The sequence below is a fragment of the Pelodiscus sinensis genome, chromosome Z (assembly GCF_052426305.1).
Source record: "Pelodiscus sinensis isolate ZL-2025 chromosome Z, ASM5242630v1, whole genome shotgun sequence".
Taxonomy (NCBI): domain Eukaryota; kingdom Metazoa; phylum Chordata; order Testudines; family Trionychidae; genus Pelodiscus; species Pelodiscus sinensis.
The window spans coordinates 2,732,131-2,760,000 of record NC_143085.1 but is presented as its reverse complement, the minus strand read 5'-3'; the positions used below and the strand labels follow the sequence as shown (position 1 = coordinate 2,760,000).

Here is a 27,870-nt window from a genome sequence, read left to right as displayed (position 1 = left end):
GGCGACAGTCGCAAAACCATCTCTAGAGGATCAATCCTACTTTTCTGAAATTGACGTGCCCCATAGCATGTGCTTACATGCGGCCGGTAGCGGGGGGCGGGGATGGTTCTGGCACAGGGGTTATCTGGATCATCCTTCCAGGGTCCCCCTCCCTTCTCCATGAGGACGGGTTTGTGGTTGGATCAGCAGGAAATGTATCTTTTAATAGCTCCTCAGTACAGACACCCTCCCCCTCTGCTTCCCCGTCCGAAACTTCAATGCATGTGGCTCCATGTGTCTACCGCATCATCCCTCTTGGATCAATACAGTCTGGGCATCGGAGGTCCTGGGTAAATGAATCTGTGCTTATTTATTTAACAGCCCGAGTGAAAATCCCTCTGCCGGCTCATAAAGTAGATAGATAGATAGATAGATAGATAGAGGGGGTGAGTGGGGATAGATAGATAGATAGATAGATAGATAGATAGATAGATAGATAGATAGATAGATAGATGGGGTGGGTGGGGATAGATAGATAGATAGATAAAGGGGGTGTATGGGGATAGATAGATAGATAGATAGATAGATAGATAGATAGATAGATAGATAGAGGGGGTGGGTGGGGATAGATAGATAGATAGATAGATAGATAGATAGATAGATAGATAGATAGATAGATAGATAGATAGATTAAAGGGGGTGTATGGGGATAGATAGATAGATAGATAGATAGATAGATAGATAGATAGATAGATAGATAGATAGATAGAGGGGGTGTGTGGGGATAGATAGATAGATAGATAGATAGATAGATAGATAGATAGATAGATAGAGGGTGTGTGTGGGGATAGATAGATAGATAGATAGATAGATAGATAGATAGATAGATAGATAGATAGATAGATAGATAGATAGATAGATAGAGGGGGTGTGTGGGGATAGATAGATAGATAGATAGATAGATAGATAGATAGATAGATAGATAGATAGATAGATAGATGTTGTATGTAGGGATAGATAGATAGATAGATAGATAGATAGATAGATAGATAGATAGATAGATAGATAGATAGATAGAGGGGGCGAGTGGGGATAGATAGATAGATAGATAGATAGATAGATAGATAGATAGATAGATAGATAGATAGATAGATAGATAGATAGATAGATAGAGGGGGTGTGTGGGGATAGATAGATAGATAGATAGATAGATAGATAGATAGATAGATAGATAGATAGATAGATAGATAGAGGGTGTGTGTGGGGATAGATAGATAGATAGATAGATAGATAGATAGATAGATAGATAGATAGATAGATAGATAGATAGATAGAGGGGGTGAGTGGGGATAGATAGATAGATAGATAGATAGATAGATAGATAGATAGATAGATAGAGGGTGTATGTGGGGATAGATAGATAGATAGATAGATAGATAGATAGATAGATAGATAGATAGATAGATAGATAGAGGGGGCGTGTGGGGATAGATAGATAGATAGATAGATAGATAGATAGATAGATAGATAGATAGATAGATAGAGGGTGTGTGTGGGGATAGATAGATAGATAGATAGATAGATAGATAGATAGATAGATAGATAGATAGATAGATAGATAGATAGATAGATAGATAGATGGGGCGGGTGGGGATAGATAGATAGATAGAGGGGGGGTGCATGGGGATAGCTAGCTAGGTAGGCCTGGGCAAAATGCAGCCCATGGACCGGATGTCCGGCTCTCAGAGGCAGCCAGGAGCCCTAGGTAGGCTCCCTAGCAGCCCCAGAGCCCCATGCAGAAACTCGACTGCCGGGTTTCCTTTCTCGTTTAAAACTGGAGGAGATGGGGTCCTTGCAGTAGCTGCCCTCCCCACAGCACAGTCCCAGTGGCCGATTTCTGGTGAGACACCAGCCAACAGGTGCTGCTTGTTGGAATAACAGGCAGCCACGAAGAACCAGGCCCCCACGACGCACATGGCCATGCAGGCTGGCGGGAAATGTTTCAAGCACTGTAGTCAGGCCGGTTTGCGTGCAGGATGGTAAGTCTCCTGGCCACAGCCGGCCTCTGGCCCCCCAGATCCTCCCTGCCCCAACTCTCTCCCCCCTCACAACATACCTCTGTCCCCCTCTAACACCCAGACCCCCTCCCAGATCTGGCACCGCAATCTCCTGCCCCAGATCACAATCCCCTCCTACCTTAGGTCCCATCCCAAAGCCCTGCCATGCAGTCCCCTGCCCTAGGTCACAACCGCCTCCTTCCCCATACTCCAGTCTCCCTTCTGCACCCCAGTCCCTTCCTGCAAGTTCACCCAACCTCCATCCCAGATCTCCTCCATTAATATCCTGGAAAAGTGTGGCCCTCGACCACTTCCCAAAATCATGGAGTGAAAAATTATTGCCTGCCCCTGCCTTAGAGGGCCGTGTCGATATAACATCACAGAAGAATTCCGCCCCGAGACAGCGCCGTCCTAAGACATACGCTCGTGGAATTTTTCCCGACGTCACGGTTTCGACAACGTTCTGGGTCCGTCTTGAGTTTGGTGCTTGAATGTATTGGCCCCCCTGTCCGCGGGGTAGAAAACCTCCAGTCAGGTCTATGACTGAAGTTTCTCTTGATAGATTGTGCATCCGTGTTTCTTAAACAGTTGGAGGCAGTCGGACGTATGTTGCGGAGAACAGCAGAGTTCAAAATGGCCGCCCTTAAAGGGGCAGGTGACTTTTTTTCCCCCTCAACAAAAAATCCTTCTGTTCCTCATAAAAAAAATTATTGTTTCGTGTTCCTCAGCCTTAACAAGTTTACGAAACAGTGCTGTGCGTGATTTGGTCGGTAATCCAATAAAGAACACACACTTCCAAGCTGGCCCGATATTGCGGTCGATTCTGCACTCTGAGATCTGTTGTATTTTTAAGAGTATGTCTGTTTGAACAAGAGCATCTCTAAAATCATCAGAGCGCCAAATTCTTCTCATCGTAACTTAAAGCAACGTAAGGGTTGTTCCAGGACCATGGGGCATGCCTAGAATGGGATTGTTTCTCTTCCAACCCAGCAGAAAAGAGGCCGAATCCCCTCCCATTGGTTGACAACAAGGCCAACCATGAGAACATGGCCAACCTGAGAACAAGGCCAACCATGAGAACAAGGCCAACCATGAGAACAAGGCCAACCCAAGAACAAAGCCAACCAGAGAACAAGGCCAACCCAAGAACAAGGCCTACCATCAAGTATAGTCTTCTAAATTGACACAACCGAGCGACTGTCTATGGATCCTGAACCAAGACGAGTCGGAAAAACAGGAGGAACCCAGAAGAAGATTGTGTCTCAAGAAACCTTACAGAAACCTCCTGGTGGAGAAATCGGAGAAGGTCTAGAGAAGAGCAATAGAAATGGTGAAAGGTCTAGGAGACATGAGTGATGAGGGAAGACTGATGGAACTGGGCTTGTTTCGTTTGGAAAAGAGGGGAGAGGATAGATGTTTTCAGGAGGGTATAGTCCACGGTGGAAGTGGCATGGCACGGCCCAGAAGGGAATTGCTTGAGAAATGTCCACCGACCTGAGAACAAGGCCAACCATGAGAACAAGGCCAACCCGAGAATATGGCCAACCCGAGAACAAGGCCAACCATGAGAACGAGGCAAACCCAAGAACCAGGCCAACTATGAGAACAAGGCCAACCTGAGAACAAGGCCAACCCAAGAACCAGGCTAACCATGAGAACAAGGCCAACCTGAAAACAAGGCCAATCTGAGAACAAGGCCAACCATGAGAACAAGGCCAACCCAAGAACCAGGCTAACCATAAGAACAAGGCCAGTCCCAGAACAAGGTCAACCCGAGAACAAGGCCAACCATGAGAACAAGGCAAACCCAAGAACAAGGCCATCCATGAGAATAAGGCCAAGCTGAGAACAAGGCCAACTCGAGAACAAGGCCAATCCAAGAACAAGGCCAACCATGAAAACAAGGCCAACTCGAGAACAAGGCCAACCCGAGAACAAGGCCAACTCGAGAACAAGGCCAAGCATGAGAACAAGGCCAACTCTGAGAATAAGGCCAACTGGAGAACAAGGCCAACTGGAGAACAAGGCCAACCTGAGAACAAGGCCAACCTGAGAACAAGGCCAACCCGAGAACAAGGCCAACCCAAGAACAAGGCTAACCATGAGAACAAGGCCAAGCATGGGAACAAGGCCAAATCGAGAACAAGGCCATCCCGAGAACAAGGCCAAGCATGAGAACAAGGCCAACTCTGAAAATAAGGCCAACCGGAGAACAAGGCCAAGCATGGGAACCAGGCCAACTCTGAGAACAAGGCCAACTCGAGAACAAGGCCAACCCGAGAATAAGGCCAAGCATGAGAACAAGGCCAGCCCGAGAACAAGGCCAACCCGAGAACAAGGCCAAGCATGAGAACAAGGCCAACTCTGAAAATAAGGCCAACCGGAGAACAAGGCCAACCTGAGAACAAGGCCAACCATGGGAACAAGGCTAATTCTGAGAACAAGGCCAACTCAAGAACAAGGCCAACCTAAGAACAAGACGAAGCATGAGAACAAGGCCATCCATGAGAATAAGGCCAACCCGAGACAGGCCCAATCCTGAGAACAAGGCCAACTCTGAGAACAAGGCCAACCCAAGAACAGAGACAACCATGAGAACAAGGCCAACCTGAGAACAAGGCCAACCGGAGAACAGGGCCAATCCTGAGAACAAGGCCAACTCTGAGAACAAGGCCAACCCAAGAACAAGGCCAACCCGAGAACAAGGCCAACCCGAGAACAAGGCACAGCATATGAATACCACTCGGAGAAGCCGGCATGGAATCAGCCCTTGGGTGTGATTGGTTCCACCTCCTTTCTAGCCCCGCCCTCAGCCCCACAAGTGCCCCGGGTGCTGTAGGCATCTCACTATAATCACCAGGATCTCCTCCCCTTGCTGGTGCTGCCAGATGGTCTTAAACTAGCCGTCCTTTCCTCACCGGTCTGTTGGGTGTCACCATGAGCATGTCACTTGGCTCTCTCCCCTCCTGTGCTGTCCGTTGTTCTCGGGTTGGCCTTGTTTCTCGGGTCTGGCTTTGCCATAGGGGGCTGTGTATAGACCTCACAATTCCCTCCGTTGGCTGCAGTCGGGGACTCAGATGTCTGCCTGGATTCCTAGCGCCATAAAGCTCTTTTATAACCCGGACGACGGGCCATAGCGGCCCCTAAGCCGTCACGTTTCCAAGCGGTTTATCCATCGCGAAATAAATGCCGCCCAGACGTCAATAGACGCTTTTCAATTATCTCTCCCGGCTGCAGACGCGCGGCGTATCGATATATCTATCGGGGCCCCCTTGTGAATAAGACATCAATCCGTCAGCCCCCCCCCCCACTTCCCTCCCGCCTGCCGAAGACTTCGCACTTTATTATTAGCACATTAGAAAGCGGGAGCAAGGCGATTTGCTAACGAGCACGGCGATTTGCAATGCTAATTGCCGTCCCCGGCTCCTTGGTTCTCACCCACACCTACAGCTGACACCTTCGGAGGCGTGATTAGCATCTCCCGGTGGAGGACAGCCAACCCCCCCCCCCCCCCCCCGCCTCGCCCAGATGCCGAAAATAAGCGCTGTCATAATCGAATGCTGGGTCCCGCCTGTTCTTTTCAGGCCGTTAGGATTCAAAGCGCCCAGCGAAGGAAGGGCGTTGCGGAAGGGGAGAGCGCAGAGCCAAATTCGGCTTCGACGGGTGGGACCTCTCGAATCCGGCGCCCGACCGGTTCCGAACGAGACACATTGTCTGGCCACGTGATCGATACTTCCCCTGCCTGCTGGGCTGTGAGAAAACATTCAATTTGAGCTAAAGCACAGCCCTGAACACTGAGTGCCAAGACGGGGGGCTGTAGACGGATTTTAGACCACGGGAAAGTTGGCCACCATCATGAAACGTGGACCTCCGGCTCCCTAAACTCATGCCGGACCACGAATATTTCTGGACTAGGGAGGTCAGGGATGAGGGGTCACCCCAGGAAATGAAGAGGCAGCAGGTTTAATACAAACAGAAGGGAGTTGTTCTTCCCGCAGCGCACCGTCAACCTGCGGAACTCCTCGCTGCAGGAGGCGGGCACGACTTGGACTTCGCCAGGGCTCCGAAAGGAGCTAGATAGATGCGTGGAGGTGAGGTCCGTCTATGGCGTAGGAATGGTGTCTGTCTGGACCCGTTGAGGTTTCCAGGGGAGCGCCTTGGGTCTGAAAATGCTTCCAGGCTTGCTGCGGGAATGCCATCAAATGTTGCGGAGATCTTAGGAGCATCCCTGAGGTGTTTTGGAGGCTGGCCCTGCTGGGCCGGAGGACTTCCCAGCCCCATCCTGCCCTCAGAACTACTTGGATCCAAATATCCCTTCCGGATCTCAGCTGGGACACGCTTCTCCTCCGCCCCATCTGCTGGGCAAAAGCCCCCCCCTCCCCACCATATCACCTATTTCCAGACAAACAGAGGTGAAGGACATCATTCCTACCCATCCTGGGTAATAAGAAGGGCTGGACCTTCCATGAATTTATCTGGCTCTTTTTAAACCTTGTTAAAGTCCTGGGGCGAGGAGTTCCACAGGTTGACCGTGCGCTGCATGGGGGAAAAGCATCCGTTTGTTCCTTGGAAACCTGCTAGTGTATCTAGTCAGTTTTTGAGCCCTGCTTGAAGTCCGGGTCTTCACAACGTCCTCCAGCAAGAAGTCCAGGCCTTCACAACGTCCTCCAGCAAGAAGTCCAGGCCTTCACAATGTCCTCCAGCAAGAAGGCCGGGCCTTCACGATATCCTTTGGCAAGGAGTTCCACAGGTGGACTGTGCACTGCGTGAAGAAAAAGCACTGGAACGGGCTCCCTCAGGAGGCGGTGGATCTGTCTCGCTCTTTTTGGAACCCTGGTCAAGTCCTGGCCTTCACACCGTCCTGCGGCAAGGCGTTCCCCTGGTTATCAGTAGTGGAAAAAAAGCTTTTCGTTTGCCTGAAACCTGCTACCTGCATCGGGCCGACCCCTAGTCCTTAACCCATCACCGCTGGACACCTGCAGGTTTTCTTATGGTGGACTTGTTGGCCGAGTCCTGCCTTTTAGAGTCACCATCCAGCTCTTCATCGGCATCTCGGCAGGAGGGTACAGCAAACCTCTGGCGTTTTGACCTCTGTCCCTAGTTCCTCCATAGAAATTCTGGCTGGGGGGGGGGGGTTGCATTTCTCCCTTAACTTTCCTCACCTCCACAAAGCAGTTGACTTCTGTGTCCCGTGGCGCGCCACAGGAACGCCAGAGCACAATGTTCAGAACCATCACAAAGCACGTAATCCATGTAACACTTCAAATGTTCCAAAAACCGTGGGCCGCTCGCCTCTCGAAGGCTGTGTCCAGATGGGGTCGCCTTCTCTCCAGGAAGATCTCTCGGTGTTGGAAAAGCTTCCGAAAAGGGCAGTTTTTCTTCAGGCGGCGCACTGTTAACCGGTGGAACTCCTCGCCGCAGGACGTGGCGCCGGCTAGGACGCGAACAGGGCTCAAAAAAGAGCTAGACAGCCGCCGGGGCAGGGTTGGGGCAAAGGGGAAGCGCTGCAAGGTACCATGGGAGATGGGAAGCAGCTGGGCCCCAGGCGCGTCTGTTACCAGCCTTCCTTGTTGATTATAAATTCTGGGTCTCTCTAGCCCCTCCCCAGGACTAGGCCAACAAGACCACCATAAGAAAACCTGCAGGTGTCCAGCGGTGATGGGTTAAGGACTAGGGGTCGGCCCGATGCAGGTAGCAGGTTTCAGGCAAACAAAAGGACTTTGTTTTGGCACTACTGTTAACCAGGGGAACTCCTTGCCACAGGACGGTGTGAAGGCCAGGACTCGAACAGGGTTCCAAAAAGAGCGAGACAGATCCACCGCCTCCTGAGGGAGCCCGTTCCAGTACATCTGAGGAAGTGGGTTTGGCCCACAAAGGTGCATGATCCAGCAAGGGAGGTTGAGGTTGGACATTCGCAAAAACATCCCGTCCGGGTGGTGAAACACGGGAAGAAATTGCCGAGGGAGGAGGTGGAGTCGCCATCGCTGGAGAGATTGAAGAGCAGGTTGGGTAGACATCTACCAGGGATGGTCTTTTCCCAACCTGTGGTCCGTGGACCCCTGGTGGTCCGCGATGGTACTGCCAGGGGTCCGTGGGAAGTTTAAAAATAAAGATGGGGCCCACAGCGACAGACCCAATCCTCTCTTTTTCTCTTTCTTCTCTTTCTCTCTTTCTGTTTCTCTCACTCTTTTGCTTTTTTCTTTCTCTCTTTTTCTCTCTCTTTTCTTTCTCTTTCTCTCTCTTTTCTCCTTCTCTTTTTTCTTGTTTCCCTCTCATTTCCTCTTTTCTCTCTTTTTTCTTTTCTCTCATTTTTCTCTTTTCTCTCTCTCAATTTGCTCTCTTTATTTCTCTCTCTTTTTTCTCTGTCTTTTTCGCTTTTTCTCTCTTTCTCTTTTTTCTTTTTTTCTCTTTTTCCGCTCTCTTTTCTCTGTTTTCTTTTCTCTTTTCTCTTTTTTCTTTCTATTTTTTCTCTCTCTTTGTCTTTCTCTTTTTCTCTCCCTTTTGTCTTTTTTCTCCTTTTTCTTTCTTTCGTCTGTCTTTTTTCTTTTCTCTCTCTTTTTTCACTCTTTTCTTCTCTCTTTCTCTCTCTTTTTTTCTTGTTTCCCTCTCTCTTTTTTCTTTTTTTCTCTCTCTCTCTTCTTTTTTTTCTTTTTTCTTTATTCTTTTCCCTTTCTTTACTTTTTCATTCTCTCTTTTTTCTCTTTTTCTTTCTCTCTCTTTTCTCTTTATTTCTCTCTTTTATTTCTCTTTTTCTCTCTCTTTTTCTCTTTTCTGTCTCTTTTACTCTCTTTTTCTCTTTTCTGTCTCTTTTCTCTCTTTTTCTCTCTTTTTTCTCTTTTTCTCTTTTTCTCTTTTCTCTCTCTCTTTTTCTCTCCCTTTTGTCTTTTTTCTCCTTTTTCCCTCTTTTGTCTCTATTTTTTCCTTTCTCTCTCTCTCTTTTTTCACTCTCTTTTTCTTTTCTCTCTCTCTATTTTTTCACTCTTTTTTCTTTTTTTCTCTCTTTTTTCTTGTTTTCCTCTCCCTTTTTTATTTGTTCTCTCTCCTTTTTTCTTTTTTCTTTATTCTTTTCTCTTTCTTTACTTTTTCATTCTTTCTTTTTCTCTTTTTCTTTCTCTCTCTTTTCTCTTTATTTCTCTCTCTTTGTCTTTCTCTTTTTCTCTCTCTTTTTTCTCTTTTTTCTCTCTTTTACTCTCTTTTTCTCTTTTCTCTTTTCTTTCTCTTTTACTCTCTTTTCTCTTTTCTTTTTACTCCTTTCTCTCTCTTTCACTCTCTTTTTCTCTTTTCTCTTTTCTCTCTCTTTTACTCTCTTTTCTCTTTCTTTTTTCTCCTTTCTCTCTCTCTTTCACTCTCTTTTTCTCTTTTCTCTTTTCTTTTTTCTCTTTTCTCTCTCTTTTACTCTCTTTTCTCTTTTCTTTTTTCTCTTTTCTCTCTCTTTCACTCTCTTTTTCTCTTTTCTTTTTTCTCCTTTCTCTCTCTCTTTCACTCTCTTTTTTTCTTCTCTTTTCTTTTTTCTCTTTTCTCTCTCTTTTACTCTCTTTTCTCTTTTCTTTTTTCTCCTTTCTCTCTCTCTCTTTCACTCTCTTTTTCTCTTCTCTTTTCTTTTTTCTCTTTTCTCTCTCTTTCACTCTTTTTCTCTTTTCTTTTTTCTTTTTCTCTCTCTTCACTCTCTTTCTCTTTTCTTTTTTCTCCTTTCTCTCTCTCTCTCTTTTTCTCTTTTCTCTTTTCTTTTTTCTCCTTTCTCTCTCTCTTTCACTCTCTTTTTCTCTTTTCTTTTTTCTCTTTTCTCTCTTACTCTCTTTTCTCTTTTCTTTTTTCTCTTTCTCTCTCTTTTCTCTTTTTTCTCTCTTTTCTCTCTCTTTTACTCTCTTTTCTCTTTTCTTTTTTCTCCTTTCTCTCTCTTTCACTCTCTTTTTCTCTTTTCTCTTTTCTTTTTTCTCTTTTCTCTCTCTCTTTTACTCTCTTTTCTCTTTTCTTTTTTCTCCTTTCTCTCTCTTTCACTCTCTTTTTCTCTTTTCTCTTTTCTTTTTTCTCTTTTCTCTCTCTCTTTCACTCTCTTTTTCTCTTTTCTTTTTTCTCTTTTCTCTCTCTCTTTCACTCTCTTTTTCTCTTTTCTTTTTTCTCTTTTCTCTCTCTTTTACTCTCTTTTCTCTTTTCTTTTTTCTCCTTTCTCTCTCTCTTTCACTCTCTTTTTCTCTTTTCTTTTTTCTCTTTTCTCTCTCTTTTACTCTCTTTTCTCTTTTCTTTTTTCTCCTTTCTCTCTCTCTTTCACTCTCTTTTTCTCTTTTCTCTTTTTCTCTCTCTCTCTCTCTTTTACTCTCTTTTTCTCTTTTCTCTTTTTCTCTCTCTCTCTCTCTTTTACTCTCTTTTTGTTTTTCTCCCGCAGGGAGATCCATGACATTTTAACAGATTGAAAAGGGGCCCATATGCTCGAAAAGGCAACCACCGATCTAGACCATCCCCGAGAAATGTCTATCCAACCAGCTAATCCCCCATTTGCTTCACCTCCGTGGCCACAGGAAGGATCCGCCGCAGGGTTTTTCTGGGATAGACAGTGCTAATATTTTCTCCGCACACTAGGATATGCGTGGGTGGATAGCAGCCTGTGCGTGTGTCTCGGGATCCAGGCTACAGCTGTGAAGTGTTCTCCTTTGAGAGGGCCTCTCTGTCCCAGTTTCAAATTCTGGCCCCCTGCCTTTCGACATGCCTGGGTCAGGCCTCCCCCCAGCCCCCCCACAATTCGCTGCTTTCATGCCCTGCTGTGGAAGTCCCCGAGAACGGAGCTGCCCTTCTGTACCTCCGCAGCTGGGCTCAAAATTGACCGATCTCGCTCTCTTTTGCAAACCACGGCTTGATTTTCTCTCTATGGACACCCCAGACCCCTCTGGGGGCTGGCCCCCTCCCCAGCCCTGCCGCACGGGGGGGTTCTGTGCCGTCTCGGCCCCTGGCGTGCCTCCAAAGTTGGCCAGTGTGTTGCTGTGAAGGCGGCAGGGAGCTCACATCTCGCCCACGGGTGCCTTCTATTCCTGGTTCTCGCTTCCCTCACCGCCCCACCAAAATCTGTTCCTCTCGGGAACTCGGCTCTTCTTTGCGGACAGTCGGAGGGGGCTGCGGCGTGCCGCGGGAAGTCCCCTGGCTGAAGGGAGCAACCACCCGGTTCCCCGACCCCCTCCGTATCGGAATTCGGGACACACCCCTCGAGGGAGCACGGACCTAGGAGGTCTCTCAGCGGAGAGAGAGAGAAAGGAGAAAAGAGAAAAGAGAAAAGAGAAAAAGAGAATGAAAGAGAGACCTGGGTCTCCTGCGGTCACGTTTAATTCCTTGCTTTCTCCTGGATGCACTCCATTCATGAGATGTCCTGGGGGAATACGTACGGGCAAAACTAAAAAAAGGGTGCCGGTACTCCAGGGGAAAAGTTGTTGAGGCAAAAAAAAAATTGCCCTTTTAAGAGCAGGCGTTGCCCTTTTAATTGCCCTTTTAAAAGACGTGGCCCCTTTAAGAGACGTGGCCCAGCCAACTGTCGCGCATTTGCATACAGACATGCTGGTATGCTCCGTTCTTCCCAGGTAACGGGCAAAACTAAAAAAAAGGGTTAAGGTACTCCGGGGGAAAAGTTGTTGAGGCAAAAAAAAAAAATTGCCCTTTTAAGAGCAGGTGTTGCCCTTTTAATTGCCCTTTTAAAAGACGCGGCCCCTTTAAGAGACGTGGCCCAGCCAACTGTCGCGCATTTGCATACAGATGTGCTGGTACGCTCCGTTCTTCCCAGGTAACGGGCAAAACTAAAAAAAGGATTAAGGTACTCCGGGGAAAAGTTGTTGAGCCAAAAAAAAAAAGTTGCCCTTTTAATTGCCCTTTTAAAAGACGCGGCCCCCTTTAAGAGACGTGGCCCAGCCAACTCTCGCGCATTTGCATAGAGACATGCTGGTACGCTCCGTTCTTCCCAGGTAACGGGCAAAACTAAAAAAAGGGTTAAGGTACTCCGGGGAAAAGTTGTTGAGCCAAAAAAAAAAAGTTGCCCTTTTAAGAGCAGGCGTTGCCCTTTCAATTGCCCTTTTAAAAGACGCGGCCCCTTTAAGAGACGTGGCCCAGCCAACTCTCGCGCATTTGCATAGAGACATGCTGGTACGCTCCGTTCTTCCCAGGTAACGGGCAAAACTAAAAAAAGGATTAAGGTACTCTGGGGAAAAGTTGTTGAGCCAAAAAAAAAAAACTTGCCCTTTTAAGAGCAGGCGTTGCCCTTTTAATTGCCCTTTTAAAAGACGCGGCCCCTTTAAGAGACCTGGCCCAGCCAGCTGTCGTGCATTTGCGTACAGACATGTCGGTACGCTCCGTTCTTCCCAGGTAAGCTCTGATTGGACGTGCTGGTACTGCGTACCGACACAAAAAAAGCACTGTGTATGGATATCTCGTGACGAATCCCTGCGGGAGCTCAGAGTCACGGGCTCCCACGGCAGGAAGTGACCTCAGGAGTCATCGCGTCCATCCCCCTGCCCAACGCAGGACCAACCCCAACTCAATCCACCCAAGATTGGTCAAGCCGGGCCTTCAACACCTCTCGAGATGGACATTCCACCCGTTCCATCCTCTTCGTGAAACCGTTTCCTCTTAGATCCAACTGCGACCTCCCCCACCGCGACTTGAGACCGTTGGCTTCTCGTTCGGTCGTCTGTCCCCACCGAAGACAGTCTGTCTCCGTCCTCGTTGGAACCCCCCTTCCGGGAGTTGAAGGCTACTCTCAAATCATCTGGAGATGAAACAAGCCCAAATCTTTCTTCTACTCCTCGGACGTCACGTGCGCCAGCCCCCGAATCCTTTTGATGGCCCTCCGCTGGACTTTCTCCAATGCGTCCACCTCCTTTCCGGGACGGGCGGCCCAGAACTGGACGCAACACTCCAGAGGTGGCCTCCCTAGAGCCGAATTAAGGGGAATAATCACTTCTTTGGATCTCCAACTAACGCACCCCGATATTGGCCTTCTTGGCTACAAGGTGTTGACTCACATTCCCCGTGCATATCTGCTCTGTGTCCAAATGAGGCACGGAACAATTTCTCGGCTGAGCAAATAGGAGCCAATGATTCACCTGCGGCACGCGGCAAAACGCCAACAGCCGTCATAGCTCTTCAGTAGGAGGAGACCTGTCCCAGTCCTCTTTGACCTGCCTTGGTGGATCGTTTATGGAAACAGCAGGAAGAGTTAGTCATCCCCGAGAGAGCTCCCTCATCGCTGGAGAGACAGCCCCCGAAACAAACCAAGGGATGGGATTCGCAAACGCATCCTGACTCCATGAGATTGATCCCATGGGTTCCCTAGGGTGGTGGTGGACTCTTCAACCCTAGAGTGTTGAAGACATGGCTTGACCAAGCCTTGGATGGGATGAGTTAATGTGAAGGGCGGGGTAATGGGTTGTTGGGGCCGAAACGGGGCTACCACCATGCCCAATGGAATGACCGACGTTGCCATGGAAATATCGCCCTAGCAACGGGTGCCATGATGATGCCGTGGACTCTCCATCCCTAGAAGGTTTGAAGGCCAGGCTTGACCAAGCCCTAGTTGGGTTGATTGAGTTGGGTTAGTCCTACTTTGGGCAGGGGACTGGACTCGATGACTCCTGAGGTCTCCTCCAATCCTAGCATTCTGTCTCTAATGTGCTGTGAGCTCCCTGAATGGTTGATCCTATGGAAGGACAAAGCAAAAGCCTTCTTTTGGCATTTATAACGGTTAGAAGAAGTTTGGAGGTCACAGCAACTGAGGGAGAAATTTGCCAGACAAACACTGATAGGCGAAGGAAGCCACAAGATCTCCTTAACTCTGCCCTCTGTGCAGAAGAAGCGTAGTGGACCACAAGCGAAATATGCAACGATAGGGCGACACAGTTGCAAAAAAGGCCAACATCGTTCAGGGTGGCATTCATAGGAACGTGATGAGCAAGACACGAGACGTCGTTCTTCCGCTCTGCGCAGATTAGGGCTCCGGTGGAGTACTGGGTCCAGTTCTGGGCCCCACATTTCAGGAACGAGGGGGAGAAATTGAAGAAGGTCCAGAGAAGAGCAACCAAGATGATGAAAGGTCCAGAAGACATGGCCAAAGAGGGAAGATTGAAAAAACTGGGGTTAGTTAGTTTAGAAAAGAGAAAATGGAGAAGGGACACTATAGCGGTTTTCAAGTATCGAAAAGAGTGTTCCACGGAGGAGGGAGAAAAATTGTTCTTCTTGATCTCTGATGATCGGACAAGAAGCAATGGGCTTCAATTGCAGCAAGGGAGGTTGAGGTTGAACATTTGGGAAAACATCCTACCTGTCCGGATGGTGAAACACTGGAAGAAATTGCTGAGGGAGGTTGTGGAGTCTCCATTACTGGAGATATTGAAGAGCAGGTTGGGTAGACATCTACCAGGGATGGTCTAGATGGGGCTTGGTCCTGCCGTGAGGGCAGGGGACTGGACTTGATGATCTGTTAAGGTCCCTTCCAGTTCTAGTGTCCTAGGATTCAATGACTGTATAGACATCTACCATCGATGGACACTGGAGATATTAAAGAGTAGGTTGGGTAGACATCTACCAGGGATGATACAGATGGGACTTGGTCGTGCCATGAGGGCAGGGGACTGGACTTGATAACCTCGCAAGGTCCCTTCCAGTTCTAGTATTCAATGATTCAATGATTCTACAGGCATCTACCATCGATGGACACTGGAGATATTGAAGAGCAGGTTGGGTAGACATCTACCAGGGATGGTCTAGATGGGGCTTGGTCCTGCCGTGAGGGCAGGGCACTGGACTTGATGACCTCGCAAGGTCCCTTCCAATTCAATGATTTGATGATTCTACAGACATCTACCATCAATGGACACTGGAGATATTGAAGAATAGGTTGGGTAGACATCTACCAGGGATGGTCCAGATGGGACTTGGTCCTGCCGTGAGGGCAGGGGACTGGATTTGATGACCTCGCAAGGTCCCTGCCAGTTCTAGTATTCAATGATTCAATGATTCTACAGACATCGACCATAGATGGACATTGGAGATATTGAAGAGCAGGTTGGGTAGACATCTACAGGGGATGGTCCAGATGTGGCTTGGTCCTGCCGTGCAACCGCTCTTCTCCTGAAGTCTGCTGAGGTACGGCCTCACCCCTAAGCAGTCATTTGCTCTTCCTTTGGCCTCTGGCTTTCCTCTCTCGTCAGGAAGGCGAGATGTGGTGCCATTGTTATTCTTCACTACGTCTACTATAACTGTGCTGTGGGGCTCGGTCATGAGCCTGGGCCTCAGCCAATCAAAAGACACAAAATGAGGGCTCACCCCGTGAAAGGATGAGGCAGCAGGTTCCAAGCCAGCCAAAGGATGTCTCCCTTTCCGCAGCGTGGTGTCAACCTGCGGAACTACTTGCCGCAGGATGTCGGCGACGGCCAGGACTTGACCCGGGTTCGAGAACGAGCCAGATACATTCATGGGGGAGAGGTCCGCCCGTACTTATCTTCCAGGCTGGGTAGGAATTGTCGAAGGCTGGAAATCGATGATAGGGGAGGGATTGCCCTCCATAAAGATGGCTTCCTTGCTCTTTCCTGCAGCTCCGAGCTAAGCCGGGCCTCCTGGGCTCTCAGGCCCAACCCACTGCTTCTGTAGGTCTCTCTGGGGCGCTAGGATCACCCCTAAACACCTTTTGCTCCCCCCACCCTCTGTCCTGAAACTCATCTTGACTCCCCCAGAACTGCCCCCACATATTGACTTTCCTGAGCCCCCCTCCACGCTTCCCCCACCCCTGCCCGGAGTGCTCCCTCCCTCATCCCCTACAAAGAGCCACACCCACCTGCCGGCCCCCTTACCTTAGCCCCCCACACCTCCAAGGGCATTGTCATGTCTGCTCTCCCCATCCCGCCATTCCTGACCCCCCCACACTTGCCCATACTGATTCTCTGAGCTCCCGCACATCTCCCAGATCCTGTCCCCGACTTCCTGTTCCTCCCAGCCCTGGCCCTGCCCTGACTTTTCCACCCCCACCCCATAACTTCCATGCTCTGAAGGACCCTGCGCCGTTCCCATCTGCCCTGCATTCCCAGTGGTTCCCTGTTTAACCTCCCCATTCCTGGGGGGAAAACTCCTTCACCTCCCCCCAACTTACAATCGAGGTATCCCACTACACCCCACAGCTCCCCGCTCCTTGCCTCCCCGCAGCTCCCAGGAATTGCAGCTGACCCTTCGCCCGGCGGTTGATGCCCTTCCACCAGATGTTCCTCCTCAGGCTGGTCTGCCGAGCCAAGCCAAGCCAACTGGGACATGCTGGGCAAGTGATATGGGGCTGAAATTGCCGAGGAAGATGGTAGAGTCTCCATTGCTGGAGATATTGAAGAGCAGATTGGGTAGACATTGACCAGGGATGGTCTACATAGACGAGACCTTGAGAGGTCATCAAGTCCAGACCCCTGCCCTCCTGGCAGGACCCAGCACTGTCTAGACCATCCCTTCCAGTTCTAGTGTTCTATGAGTCTGTGATTCTGTAGACATCTACCAGGGATGGTCTAGATGGTGCTTGATCCTGCCTGAAGGACAGTGGCCTGGACTTGATGCCCTCTTGAGGGCTCTTCCAGTTCTAGTGTCCTATGATTCAGTAGACATCTACCAGGGATGGTCGAGATGGGGCTTAGTCCTTCTGGGAGGGCAGGGGACTGGACTTGATGACCTCTTGAGGTCCCTTCCAGTTCTAGTGTTCTATGATTCTGTAGACATCTACCAGGGATGGTCTAGGTGGAGCTTGGTCCTGCCGGGAGGGCAGGAGACTGGACTTGATGACCTCACGAGGTCCCTTTCCGTTCTAGTGTCCTATGATTCAGAAGACATCTACCAGGGATGGTCTAGATGGGGCTTGGTCCTTCTGGGAGGGTGGGGGACTGGACTTGATGCCCTCTTGAGGTCCCTTCCAGTTCTAGTGTTCTATGATTCTGTAGACATCTACCAGGAATGGTCTAGGTGGAGCTTGGTCCTGCCGGGAGGGCAGGAGACTGGACTTGATGACCTCACGAGGTCCCTTTCCGTTCTAGTGTCCTATGATTCAGTAGACATCTACCAGGGATGGTCTAGATGGGGCTTGGTCCTGCCGGGAGGGCAGGGGAGTGGACTTGATGACCTCGCAAGCTCCCTTCCCATTCTAGTGTCCTAGGATTCAGTAGACATCTACCAGGGATGGTTGAGATGGGGTTTAGTCCTACTGGGAGGGCAGGGGACTGGACTTGGTGGCCTTTCGAGGTCCCTTTCCGTTCTAGTGTTCTATGATTCAGTAGACATCTACCAGGGATGGTCTAGATGGAGCTTGGTCCTGCTGGAAGGACAGGAGACTGGACTTGATGACCTTTCGAGGTCCCTTTCCGTTCTAGTGTCCTAGGATTCTGTAGACATCTACCAGGGATGGTCTAGATGGTGTTTGGTCCTGCTGTGACGGCAGGGGACTGGACTTGATGACCTCGCAAGGTCCCTTCCAGTTCTACTGTCCTAGGATTCTGGGATTCTGTAGACATCTACCAGGGTTGGTTTAGATGGGGCTTGGTGGAGGTCAGGGGTTCCCGTTTTCCTGGACCTGGACTGAGTTGCGCCCTCCTCAGTTTGTCCCGCGAGCATGCCGTGATGGAGACAATCTCTGGAAACTACGGCTGCCCTCTCCGGGGACCGCACCCATTCCTCTTCCAAGGCTCTGAGAGGCAGTTCCTGACTTTTCAGCTTAGAGAAGAGGAGACGAAGGGGGGAGGGGAAAGAGGGCTACGAAATCATGATCGGGGTGGAGAAAGCAAATTGGGAAACATTGTGGACGTGTTCCTATCACCCAAGAACGAGGGGGTCCCCAAATGAAATGAAGAGGCAGCAGGTTGCCAACAAACCGAGGGACGTTTTTCTAACAACCTGCGGAACTCCTCGCCCCAGGATGTTGTGAAGGCCAGGACTTCAAAAAAGAGCTCGATACACTGATGGAGGTGAGGTCCATCAACGTTTCAGAACATAAGAACGGCCACACTGGGTCAGACCAAAGGTCCCTCTAGCCCAGGGTCCTGTCTGCCGACAGAGGCCAATCCCAGGTGTCCCAGCGGGAGTGAACCCAACAGGGAATCACCACGCGATCCGTCTCCTGTCCCCCTTTTCCAGACACAGAGAGGTGACGGACACTGACCCTACCCATCCGCACTACTAGCCATCATCCGACCTAACCGCTATGAATCTATCGAGCTCTTTTTGGGAACAATCCTGCTCGTCGCAACCTCCTCCGGCGAGGAGTTCCACAGGTTAACGACGCACTGTATGAAGGAAAACGTCCTTTGGTTGGGCTGGCACCTGCCACCTCTTCATTTCCTTTGGTGAGCCCTCATTCTGAGTCACCTTTTCCACGTCAGTCGTGATTTTCGAGCCCTCTCTCCTATCGTTAGCACCTCACGGCGACTAGCCCGCGGCCTCCCCGAGCCTCCGGTGTGGCAGAAGGCTGGAGGCTGGAGGCCACGTCCATGAAGACCTAGCGGCTTTGAGGCGGAGAGTAATTCAGCACCCTCCTCCCCCCCGCCTGCAGCAGAGGAGCTCCCGGCCACAAAATCGGTTTCTGGGATGTCGGAGGGACAACGTGTCCTCTCGGGGGGTCGTGATGGGACCTGGAACCTCTAGGGATGGAGAGGCCACGGTGTTGTCATGGCTCCTGTTGCTAGGGAGATATTTCCATGGCAACGTCGGTCCTGCCGTTGGGCATGGTGGTAGCCCCGGTTTGGCCCCAACGGTCCATTTCTCCACCCGTCACCTTAACTCAGCCCACCCAGGGCTTGGAGAAGCCGGGCCTTCAAACCCTCTAGAGATGGAGATGCCACCTTCTTAGGGAACCCGTTCCAGGTCTTCCTTGGGACATCACTGGTCCTCAACTCCAACCTCGACCTTCTCCACCCAAGGAGGTAGCGTCTCCATCCCATGAGGTTTGACCAAGTCCTGGCTGGGTTCTAGGGGCTGGGCTTCACCTGGGGGGTGGGGGCTAGTAGATTTGAGGTACTCGGCCCCGTAATGGAGGGGATGGACAACCGGAGAGGGGGTCCCCAAAGTTGGGATGGAGTCCTGAGTCCTGGGGACTGGATCAAGGCAATCCAGGGGCCATATTCAACCCCAAAGCCAAATCCAGCCCCACAGCCAAATCCAGCCCCTGGGCCACAACCAGTCCCAGGTCCATATCTGATCGCAGGGCCAAATCCGACCCGAGAGCCAAATCCGACCCCAGGTCCATATATGACCCCAGGGCCAAATCGGACCCCAGGGCCATATTCGACCACAGGTCCATATCCGACCGCAGGGCCAAATCCGGCCCCAGGTCCATGTCCGACCCCAGGGCCAAATCCGGCCCCAGGGTCATATTCCGCTCCAGGGCCATATTTGACCCCAGGGCCATATCCGACCCCAGGGCCAAATCGGGCCCCAGGTCCATATCTGACCCCAGGTTCATATCCAGCCCCCGAGCCAAATCCGGCCCCAGGTCCATATCCAACCCCAGGGCCAAATCTGGCCCCAGGTCCATATTAGACCCCAGGACCAAATCGATCCCCAGGTCCATATTCGACCCCAGAGCCAAATCCGACCCCAGGGCCAAATCCGGCCCCAGAGCCAAATCCGGCCCCAGGTCCATATTCAACCCCAGAGCCAAATCCGACCCCAGGGCCAAATCCGGCCCCAGGTCCATATCCGACCCCAGGGCCAAATCCGGCCCCAGAGCCAAATCCGACCCCAGGGCCAAATCCGGCCCCAGAGCCAAATCCGACCCCAGGGCCAAATCTGGCCCCAGGTCCATATTCGACCCCAGGGCCAAATCTGGCCCCAGATCCATATTAGACCCCAGGACCAAATCCATCCCCAGGTCCATATTCAACCACAGGGCCAAATCCAACCCCAGGGCCAAATCCGGCCCCAGAGCCAAATCCGGTCCCAGGTCCATATCTGATCCCAAATTCATATCTGGACCCAGGGCCAAATCGGGCCCCAGAGCCAAATCCGGCCCCAGGTCCATATTAGACCTCAGAACCAAATCCATCCACAGGTCCATATTCGACCCCAAGGCCAAATCTGACCCCAGGTCCATATCTGACCCCAGGGCCAAATCGGACCCCAGGGCCATATTCGACCACAGGTCCATATCCGACCGCAGGGCCAAATCCGGCCCCAGGTCCATATCCGACCCCAGGGCCAAATCCGGCCCCAGGGTCATATTCCGCTCCAGGGCCATATTTGACCCCAGGGCCATATCCGACCCCAGGGCCAAATCGGGCCCCAGGTCCATATCTGACCCCAGGTTCATATCCAGCCCCCGAGCCAAATCCGGCCCCAGGTCCATATCCAACCCCAGGGCCAAATCTGGCCCCAGGTCCATATTAGACCCCAGGACCAAATCCATCCCCAGGTCCATATTCGACCCCAGAGCCAAATCCGACCCCAGGGCCAAATCCGGCCCCAGAGCCAAATCCGGCCCCAGGTCCATATTCAACCCCAGAGCCAAATCCGACCCCAGGGCCAAATCCGGCCTCAGGTCCATATCCGACCCCAGGGCCAAATCCGGCCCCAGAGCCAAATCCGACCCCAGGGCCAAATCCGGCCCCAGAGCCAAATCCGACCCCAGGGCCAAATCCGGCCCCAGGTCCATATCCGACCCCAGGGCCAAATCTGGCCCCAGATCCATATTAGACCCCAGGACCAAATCCATCCCCAGGTCCATATTCAACCACAGGGCCAAATCCAACCCCAGGGCCAAATCCGGCCCCAGAGCCAAATCCGGTCCCAGGTCCATATCTGATCCCAGGGCCAAATCCGACCCCAGGGCCAAATCGGGCCCCAGAGCCAAATCCGGCCCCAGGTCCATATTAGACCTCAGAACCAAATCCATCCACAGGTCCATATTCGACCCCAAGGCCAAATCTGACCCCAGGTCCATATCTGACCCCAGGGCCAAATCCAACCCCAGGTCCATATCCGACCGCAGGGCCATCTTCGACCTCTGGGCCAAATCTGACCCCAGGTCCATACATGACCCCAGGGCCAAATCGGACCCCAGGGCCATATTCGACCACAGGTCCATATCCGACCGCAGGGCCAAATCCAGCCCCAGGGCCATATCCGACCCCAGGTCCACATTTGACACCAGGGCCAAATCCGGCCCCAGGTCCATATTTGACCCCAGGTCCATATCCGACCCCAGAGCCAAATCCGACCCCAGGTCCATATCCAACTGCAGGGCCAAATCCGGCCTCATGGCCATATTTGACCCCAGGTCCATATCCGACCCCAGAGCCAAATCCGACCCCAGGTCCATATTCGACCCCAGGTCCATATCCGACCCCAGAGCCAAATCCAACCCCAGGTCCATATCCGACCCCAGAGCCAAATCCGACCCCAGGTCCATATCCGACAGCAGGGCCAAATCCGGCCTCATGGCCATATCCGACCCCAGGTCCACATTTGACACCAGGGCCAAATCCGGCCCCAGGTCCATATTTGACCCCAGGTCCATATCCAACCCTAGGGCCAACCCCGGCCCCAGGGCCATATTCGACCCCAGGTCCATATCCGACCCCAGAGCCAAATCCGACCCCAGGTCCATATCCGACCGCAGGGCCAAATCCGGCCTCATGGCCATATCCGACCCCAGGTCCACATTTGACACCAGGGCCAAATCTGGCCCCAGGTCCATATTTGACCCCAGGTCCATATTCGACCCCAGGTCCATATCCAACTCCAGGGCCAAATCCAATCTCAGGTCCATATTCGACCCCAGGTCTATATCCAACTCCAGGTCCATATTCGACCCCAGGTCCATATCCGACCCCAGGTCCATATCCAACTCCAGGGCCAAATCCGGCCCCAGGTCCATATTCGACCCCAGGTCCATATCCGAACCCAGGTCCATATCCAACCCCAGGTCCATATTCGACCCCAGGTCCATATCCGACCCCAGGTCCATATCCAACTCCAGGGCCAAATCCGGCCCCAGATCCATATTCGACCCCAGGTCCATATCCGACCCCAGGTCCATATCCAACTCCAGGGCCAAATCCGGCCCCAGGTCCATATTCGACCCCAGGTCCATATCCAACTCCAGGGCCAAATCCGGCCCCAGGTCCATATTCGACCCCAGGTCCATATCCGACCCCAGGTCCATATCCAACTCCAGGGCCAAATCCGGCCCCAGGTCCATATTCGACCCCAGGTCCATATCCAACTCCAGGTCCATATTCGACCCCAGGTCCATATCCGACCCCAGGTCCATATCCAACTCCAGGGCCAAATCCGGCCCCAGGTCCATATTCGACCCCAGGTCCATATCCGAACCCAGGTCCATATCCAACCCCAGGTCCATATTCGACCCCAGGTCCATATCCGACCCCAGGTCCATATCCAACTCCAGGGCCAAATCTGGCCCCAGGTCCATATTCGACCCCAGGTCCATATCCAACTCCAGGGCCAAATCCAGCCCCAGGTCCATATTCGACCCCAGGTCCATATTCGACCCCAGGTCCATATTCGACCCCAGGTCCATATCCAACTCCAGGGCCAAATCCGGCCCCAGGTTCATATTCGACCCCAGGTCCATATCCGACCCCAGGTCCATATCCAACTCCAGGGCCAAATCCGGCCCCAGGTCCATATTCGACCCCAGGTCCATATCCGACCCAGGGCCACATTTGACCCCATGGCCAAATCCGTCCCCGGGTCCATGTTAGACCCCAGAGGCATATCCGACCCCAGGGCTATATCCGACCCCAGAGCCAAATCCGGCCCCAAGGCCAAATCCGTGGGGCTCCCCACTTCTGTCCTAGCAACCGGGAACACCGGGCCGGCCCTTGGGCCCCAGGCAGGAGGGCTACGGACACGGAAGGGTGTGGGGTGGGGGGACGACTCCAGCAAAGGGGACCAGCTACACTAGCTCCGGGGTCCCGTATCGGCTCCGGCGGCGCTGTCCTCAAGGGGGAAAGGCCTGGGTCGACCACAGGGACGGAGGGAACCCCCCCAGCCCGCCCCCTTTCAGCCCCGCCCCCGGGTATTCCCTCCCCATCCCCGTGCCCTCTCCATCCCCGTGCGCCCCCCCTCTCCCCTCCGCCGGCTCGGCCCCGCCCTGTCCCCCCTCTCCAGCCAGGAAATCCGAGCCCGGCTGCTTCCTCCACGTCAAACCACATGATCCCATAAAACATTCAGCGCGCCGCAGCCCGCCCGCCTTTCCCCTCCCGGCTCCCGCCTGGACCCGTGCGCGCCCCAGCCGTGCGCCCTCGCCGTGCGCCCTGGGCGGGGAGCCGGCGCCTGGATGCGCGCTCCGGCCTCTGGGCGGCTCGTTCCCCCGCCGCGCCCGGGCTGAACTTCGCAGGCGGAGAGGACCCGAGCCCGCCCGCCCCCTTGCCTGCCGAGGCGAGCCTGCCAGACCCCTAAGATGAAGAGGGCGATCGCGGAAGGTAGGTCCCCCCCCCACCCTTCCCACCTCTCCACGGGGACCCCCACCCCGCCTGGACCGCCCCAGCCCGCTTGCAAGGGGTCCGCCTGCCCCCTCCCCTGCCGGGACACTGGGGCTGCGCTGCGGGAAGAGAGAGGGGCGAGCTGGTCCTTGGGTGGGGGCGCAGAAAGGGGGGGGTCCTTGTTTTCCCCAAAGAAAGGGGACAGTTTGCGCCCCCGGCTGGGGGCGCTTTGGAGTCTGAGCGCCGGTGTGAAGGGATCCGGATTCCACCCCGCAGCGACGGGTGGGGGGCGCACGGTACAGGAGGGGAGGGGGAGGAGGCTGGAGGGGGGAGGAGGCTTCTGGAGGAAGCGCCCCCCCCCCATCCCGGGGGAAACTGGAGTCGCTGGTTCTTCCCCTCTCCCGAACAAAGCGACTTAGCCATCCCAGCTGGGTCTCTCCCCCTTCCCCCCGAAAGGAGGCGGAGGGGGGCAGGTGTACTGCCCAAGGCAGCGACCCTGAGCTGGGGGGGGGGGAGACAGGGGGAGGCTGAGCCGGTCACTTGCCTTCCCAGATGGGAGACGAGGGGGAACAAAGGCAAATGCACAAAGCCAAGTTCTCCTGACTTGGCAAAGTTGGCAGCTTCTTAAGGGGATGGGGCAAGGAAAGGGGGGTGGGGGAAAAATCCGCCCCCATCCCCCCCACAAATCTCCCACGGAGCCCTGGGAAAAATCCACCCCCATCTCCCTCCAAACATCTCCCACGGAGCCCTGGAAAAAATCCACTCCATCCGCCCCCCCAAAAATCTCCCTCGGACCCCTGGAAAAAATCCACCCCATCTCCCCCCAAAATTTCCCACGGACCCCTGGAAAAAATCCCCCCCCCAAAATCTCCCATGGACCCCTGGGAAAAATCCCCCCCAAAAATCTCCCACGGACCCCTGGAAAAAATCCACCCCATCTCCCCCCAAAATTTCCCACGGACCCCTGGAAAAAATCCACCCCATCTCCCCCCAAAAATCTCCCATGGACCCCTGGGAAAAATCCCCCCCAAAAATCTCCCACGGACCCCTGGAAAAAATCCACCCCATCTCCCCCCAAAATTTCCCACGGACCCCTGGAAAAAATCCACCCCATCTCCCCCCAAAAATCTCCCATGGACCCCTGGGAAAAATCCCCCCCAAAAATCTCCCACGGACCCCTGGAAAAAATCCACCCCATCCCCCCCAAAAAATCTCCCACGGACCCCTGGAAAAAATCCCCCCCCAAAATCTCCCACAGACATCAGAATCTGGGGGGGGGTAGTGGATTGGTACGGGGCTGGGCGGGCGCATCCAGGCAAGCCGGGGGGGGTGGGGCGGAGGTTCCGCACCCCTCGGGAAAGGGGCAGGAGGAACCCGGCGTGACCGTGTGAGGCCGGGAGAAAGAGCCGGAGGATTCTGGGGGGAGTGCCAAGAGAAGCCATCATTAACAAATTGGTCTTTTGGCCTCCCGTGTCTCCTGCCCATTAGCCCACGGCGGTCTCTCGATTCCGGCTCCGAAGGGCTGAGAGTGGATGATGATGCGTAGGTGAAGACTGGAATCCGGAGAGGCTGGGGGGAGGGAGCGGAGCGGTGCGAGAAATCGGCATCCAGCACGGCCGGCCTTTCGGGAACCCCCTGGGGGGCAGTTGCGGGCGCACGGCGCCTCCTTGCCGCGAGAATCGTGCCCGGCCCTCGGCTCCCGGGCGGTGGGGGGATCCGGATGCGGGCGCGGCGCCGCCGGGGCAGGTGGCATCCGGTGTGTGGTTAACGATGGTGCGTTTCCTTGCGGGGAAACTTGGATGGGTCTTTTCCCGGGGTGCGGAGAGGGAAGAAAAACACACCCCCCCCCCAGTGGTAGATACTGTGTTGACCAGGCTGCGGGAGACAAATCGCCTGTCTTCGGGGGTTTCCTGCTTTCCGAGAGCAGCCCCGATATCGGGGCGGGCGGCTGGTTTTTTTTGGCCACGCCTGCATTTCCACCCCCGCACTCCTGCTTCCTTGGAGAGTCTGGTCTTGGATCTAGCTTTGTGTGTTTTGTGGGGGACCCGGTGGCTTTGGCCGGGGCCCTGAACGTCCCCGTTCCCGCAGGGTGCTCCTTCGAAGGGAACGGACCCCCCCCCCCACCCCTGTGACGTTGGCTGTCTTCCTGCCCCGGCATCCTGGCCCGACTGGCGTGGGAATCGCCGTGCCGCAGGGCCAGCCTCCAGCGTGACGTGGGAAATGCCAGGACTTCGGGAAAGCTGCCAGGGGCGTGCTCGGAGGTCGTGTCCCCCAGGATCGGTTGGGGGGCCCCCGAGATGCCTTCTAAGCTGGAAACGCGGCCAAACCGTTGCTGGGCCCCTTAGGGTCCCACCAAACCTTCTCCGTACCCCCTCCCTTTAGAGGCTGAAATCCAGAGTCCTCCGTGGGCCGGCACCAGGTGAACACGATCCCTAGGAGGCCCTAGAGCTACACCCCGAGAGTTTTTGAAGTCCCAGTTTAGCTGGGAGGATTGGATCAGGATGGGCTTTGGGTAGGGGGTTGACTAGATGGCCGCTCAGGTCTCTTCCACCCTTGGGAATCCCTGCTCCTGTGACGTTTACCTCCCGAAGAAAAGGCGGTGCTAGAAACCAGCTGGGGAGACCAAAAGACACGGTGACTCTCGCGAGTTCGGCCGGCTCCGTCTTCCCGTCCGGCCCTCCCTTCCCTCCGCCCTGCTCCGAGCTCGCTTGGCCTCGATGGTTGGCGCAAGGGACGCGGGAGGCCGGGAGACAGATCTGTCCATTGGGCAGATCCGCAGAACCATTGGTAGAACGGGTCGGTGTCCAGAAACTGCCGGCGTTTGTGTGTACGCAGCCTGTTAGAAAGAAGCGTTTCTACGTGTTCCGGGTGGGCACCATACATGACGTGGTCTGTAAGCAGACACGGCAGCATGTGAATTTTTGTTCTTCCATGACCCCCTCCCCATGTGCCGTAGGCCAGAGCAGCTGGCGGTGGCTGTTCTGGGCTGGAGACCGGTTTCTTGCTCCGCTTCTGACGAAAGGTCGAGAAAACGTGACCGGGGAGGGAAGACTGCAAGAATTGGGCTTGTTGCGTTTGGAAAAGACATGGTGGAGAGGGGACACGGTAGCGGATTCCTAGTACGGAAAAGCGTGTTCCGAGGAGGAGGGAGAAAAGTTGTTCTCTGGGGATCGGACAAGAAGCAATGGGCTTAAACTGCAGCCGGGTAGATGGAGGTTGGAAAAATTTTGTACGGGTCTGGGTGGGATAAATTGCCCAGGGAGGTTGTGGAATCTCCATTGCTGGAGATATTGAAGGGCCGGTTGGGTAGACATCAACCAGGGATGGTCTAGATGGTGGTGGGTCATGCCGGCATGTCAGGGGACTGGACTTAGGGTCCTCTTGAGGTCCCCTCTGGTTCTTGTGTTTTATGATTCTATAGACATCGACCAGGAATGACCTAGGTGGTGCTTGGCTTGCCATTGGGGCAGGGGACTGGACTTGGTGACCTCTCGAGATCCCTTCCAATTCTAGCATTCTATAATTTTGTAGACATCTACCAGAGGTGGTCTAGATGGGGCTTGGTCCTGCCGTGACGGCAGGGGATGGGACGTGATGCCCTCTGGAAGTCCCTTCTGGTTCTTGTGTTCTATGATTCTGTAGACATCTACCAGGGATGGTCTAGATGGTGATGGGTCACGCCGGCAGGTCAGGGGACTGGACTTGATGACCTCTTGAGGTCCCTTCCCGTTTTAGTGTCCTATGATTCTGTGATTCTGTAGACATCTACCAGGGATGGTCTACATGGGGCTTAGTCCTGCAATGAGGTCAGGGTACTGGACTTGATGACCTCTCATGATCCCTTCCCGTTCTCACGTTCTATAATTTTGTAGACATGTACCGAGGTGGTCTAGACGGTGCTTGGTCCTGCCATGAGGGCAGGGGATGTGACTCTCTCGAGGTCCCTTCCAGTTCTATGATTCTGTAGACCTCTACCAGGGATGGTGTAGATGGTGCTTGATCCTGCCATGAGCACAGGGGATGGGACTCGATGACCTCTAGAGGTCCCTTCCAGTTCTATGATTCTGTAGACATCTACCAGGGATGGTCTAGATGGTGCTTAGTCCTGCCATGAGCACAGGGGATGGGACTCGATGACCTCTAGAGGTCCCTTCCAGTTCTATGATTCTGTAGACATCTACCAGGGATGGTCTAGATGGTGCTTAGTCCTGCCATGAGCACAGGGGATGGGACTCGATGACCTCTAGAGGTCCCTTCCAGTTCTATGATTCTGTAGACATCTACAAGGGATGGTCTAGATGGTGCTTAGTCCTGCCATGAGCACAGGGGATGGGACTCGATGACCTCTCAAGGTCCCTTCCAGTTCTATGATTCTGTAGACATCTACCAGGGATGGTCTA

At 53.2% G+C, this 27,870-nt stretch overlaps 1 protein-coding gene across 1 annotated transcript in view; it reads left to right on the top strand.

The window, feature by feature from the left end:
- Positions 1 to 23,224: 23,224 nt before the first annotated feature.
- Positions 23,225 to 27,870, top strand: part of RTN4R (reticulon 4 receptor) — a 58,353-nt gene continuing 53,707 nt past the window's right edge. Inside the window, exon 1 of the mRNA XM_075897861.2 lies at positions 23,225 to 23,470. Coding sequence (XP_075753976.1) covers positions 23,449 to 23,470 — 22 coding nt within the window. The 5' untranslated portion in view covers positions 23,225 to 23,448. The remainder of the gene's footprint in view (positions 23,471 to 27,870) is intronic.